Here is a 2,985-nt window from a genome sequence, read left to right as displayed (position 1 = left end):
ATCATTCCCCTAGAGCACTATTTCACACACATCTTCTGGTCTTCGTTGGGACCCCCTGCCAACTCGCGCATTCTCACATCCCCGCTCACATACCGCGTCGATTGCCTCCACGCAACTCTCTCCCCTTGATTCATGGGCGCCATGTATATTTGTCTTCATGATTTAAATGCGATACTGTTGCACGGGTCACGTTTGGGTTCGTCTTCGATCGTCCTGGTCTTTATTGGTCGATTCGTTTAGCGTTGTGTAGTTTCTATGTAAAGTTTGTGTCAATTTGATGTACCAGCTGTCTCACGTTACTTCGTTAGTGCGCCTCGCGTAGAAGGGATGGTGGCGCGGAAATGGTTCCTGCTCGTGGGCGAGAACGGCAAGGATCTCACATCGACGACTTCTGTCGGGGTGGATGTTGAAGATGTGGATACGTTGCGGGATGCGGTGAAGGAGAAGCTCAGAGACAGCCACCTAGCAGGGATTGCTGCGTCCGATCTCACAGTCTTTGCGAACCGGGCGGAGTACGATGCGAAGCGAAGCGTGCTGCTGCCCCAGTCGTGGTCCCCCAGTGACGGCGTATGGGAATAATGGAGAGAATGCGCTCATTGTGCAACTGCGAAGCGCGCAGAAAGCGATTCAGCGCTATTTTATCCCGAGCCAAGACGTTCAGAGAACAGTGCGAAAGAGGCAGTATTTGTGATCGTGGAAGAAGACGAAGAACGCAACGGTGTTGGAATGGGTGTGTTTTTCAGCCCGACTCTAGCGGTGACATGCGACCATAACCTAACGGAGCAACACACTGTGGGAAGCATGGTGTCTCTGGCGTTGAAGGAAGGTATTGAAGCTGTTGAAGTTGTTGCTCGCAGCTCTCTGCTGGACTTTGCGATTTTGAAGTCGTCCAAACCCAGATCATTCTTCATTCCTCCATGGAATGGAAGACCAGATGAACTAAGAGGACGCTATGATCTTGTGTTGGCATCGTATCGACTCGGTATTGACGAATACCAAGACGTGTTTAAGAATCAACTGGGATTTGCTCCGGTAGCCGGCATCTCCATCAGTGCTCACAGAAGACACATCATGTATTCGTGCCCAACGTACGCTGGAGATTCTGGTGCTGCACTTCTTATCAAGGATGGATTTCTTGTCGGTATCCATCTGGAAACGATCAATGCACTCCGCGAAGAGATGGACCGCAAGAAAACCGTCAAGGATCGCTTGAATGATGTGGAGGAGTCTCTGGACAACATTGCGAGAAGCGGACTAGCGCAAGGCTGCTCAGGTCTTTTGGTTCATGAGTTCAAGGACGTAGTGAGCGAGTAGTGCGAATTGACGAGTTCATAAATTGATGGCACATCTCAGTCACGAAAAAAGGTGTCACAACGAATGTTACATCCTCGGTAGCCAAAATCGGAGGGTGCCGTCGCGATCTCACATTTACCGATATACCATGAATTCATGACCTGATTGGACAAAAACAATCATGAATTCATGAACGAAACCACCCCGTAAACCGGTATTGTACCGACAAAAAAGGCAACCACCTTATCAGAAGCAACGATGTACACTTCTTCACTGAGATATATAGATTGATCTAGAGTTGCTATCGTGGCTTCTAATGAAAAGAAAGATGGACATAATAGCTGGACGCAAGCCGAACACAATGCCTCTCGCAACAATGAGCTCGTCATCTAAGTGTATCGAAACATAGCAATACCCCCTGTTTCGATAAAGGATACAAAATAATTCACACATGGACACTTCGATGATGTCGATTCCGTTAATGTGTCGTACTCATACAATATTTAGCGATGACACGATACACTGACGAGCCCGCTAATGTGTCGTCTGCTGATAATTCCTGAGTACGACATCTTAAAAAATGACGAGTCCATCTTAAGCGAAGTCTATTAAGAATAAACAAAACATAATTTTAGTCACACAACTACGAAAATGTGCAGCTTCATTGAAAGCAACGTGGAGCAGTGAAACTTGCTCGCAACAAGGATTGTGGCAACAACTGCGAATTATTATTGATCGAGAAGGAAATTATTTGTCGTAGAGACTAACATAATAAAAGAAATGCCGCCTCAACGGAATACCCCAGCTATTGCTGAGGTTATTCCTACACCAACCCCATCGGTGATCAAGCCCGTCAAGGTCTCGAATATCTGTGTAAGCAAAGTTCAAGAATTGGATGAGTCGATTCTCGCACCGGTGATCGCGGTTAGCGTGGTATATAAAGAGGATCAAAGTTCGGAATCAGAATTACCCCTCCGTTACCAGAAAGTCCGAGTTGGAACCGCCTAATGTAAATCGTAGCGTACGACTTCGTTTTTACAGTACTAATTGTATGTGCGTGTCTTGTCCACGTCAATATCTCCTCGATTCCCGCTACTAACTCCCAGAGGTTTAAAATCTAAGTCGTAAGCGTTACTGTAACGGGGTACGTAGCACTAAGTGTACCCTGGTTACATGAAGTGTGACACTTCACACTTCAGGAGTATGACATGTCATACTCCGGGATATTTGGTACAAGGTACCAAGGTCATTCAAAACCAACCATTGGTTAAATGACATTGCATTACTATAGGTAACTGATAGTTTGTATTAACCTCAAACTTAACCTACCTATAAATATACTCAGTTTACAATCTACCTTATTTAGGTCACTTCGCTCTCTTTAATTAAAGAGGGGACCTGTGAACTGCCGTGCACTGAGAGTTTGTATACTCTCGGAAGATAACTTCCTCTAGCGCAAGGTGCTGTGTGACCCCGTCACACTTGGTAGCACTTGTAGTCAATCCACGCCATCGCGGGTAGACTACCTGAACCTCCGAAGTTCGTTGCCATAGATAGGAACGACTTCTCCCATATGAACGCCTCTCAGCTCGAGTCGGTTCGGAAGATGGCAGGCATCTTCGGGATGGAGGCCTGCAGAGCCTGGTGGTATCAACACCGGCTGAGCAGCTCGAGCGCGTCAATGCATTCGAC

At 46.8% G+C, this 2,985-nt stretch overlaps 1 protein-coding gene across 1 annotated transcript; it reads left to right on the top strand.

Annotated features, from left to right (window-relative positions):
- Positions 1-327: 327 nt before the first annotated feature.
- Positions 328-1,686, top strand: PITG_04792 (uncharacterized protein; the record flags this gene model as incomplete). Its single annotated transcript, XM_002905462.1, has 3 exons — positions 328-512; positions 801-1,313; positions 1,635-1,686. The coding sequence occupies 3 exons, from the start codon at positions 328-330 to the stop codon at positions 1,684-1,686; spliced, it is 750 nt and encodes a 249-aa protein (XP_002905508.1).
- Positions 1,687-2,985: the final 1,299 nt, after the last annotated feature.

This window comes from Phytophthora infestans, genomic scaffold (genome assembly GCF_000142945.1).
Source record: "Phytophthora infestans T30-4 supercont1.6 genomic scaffold, whole genome shotgun sequence".
NCBI classification, from domain to species: domain Eukaryota; phylum Oomycota; class Peronosporomycetes; order Peronosporales; family Peronosporaceae; genus Phytophthora; species Phytophthora infestans.
The sequence above is the reverse complement of the archived record's forward strand: the minus strand, read 5'-3'. Positions and strand labels throughout refer to the sequence as shown.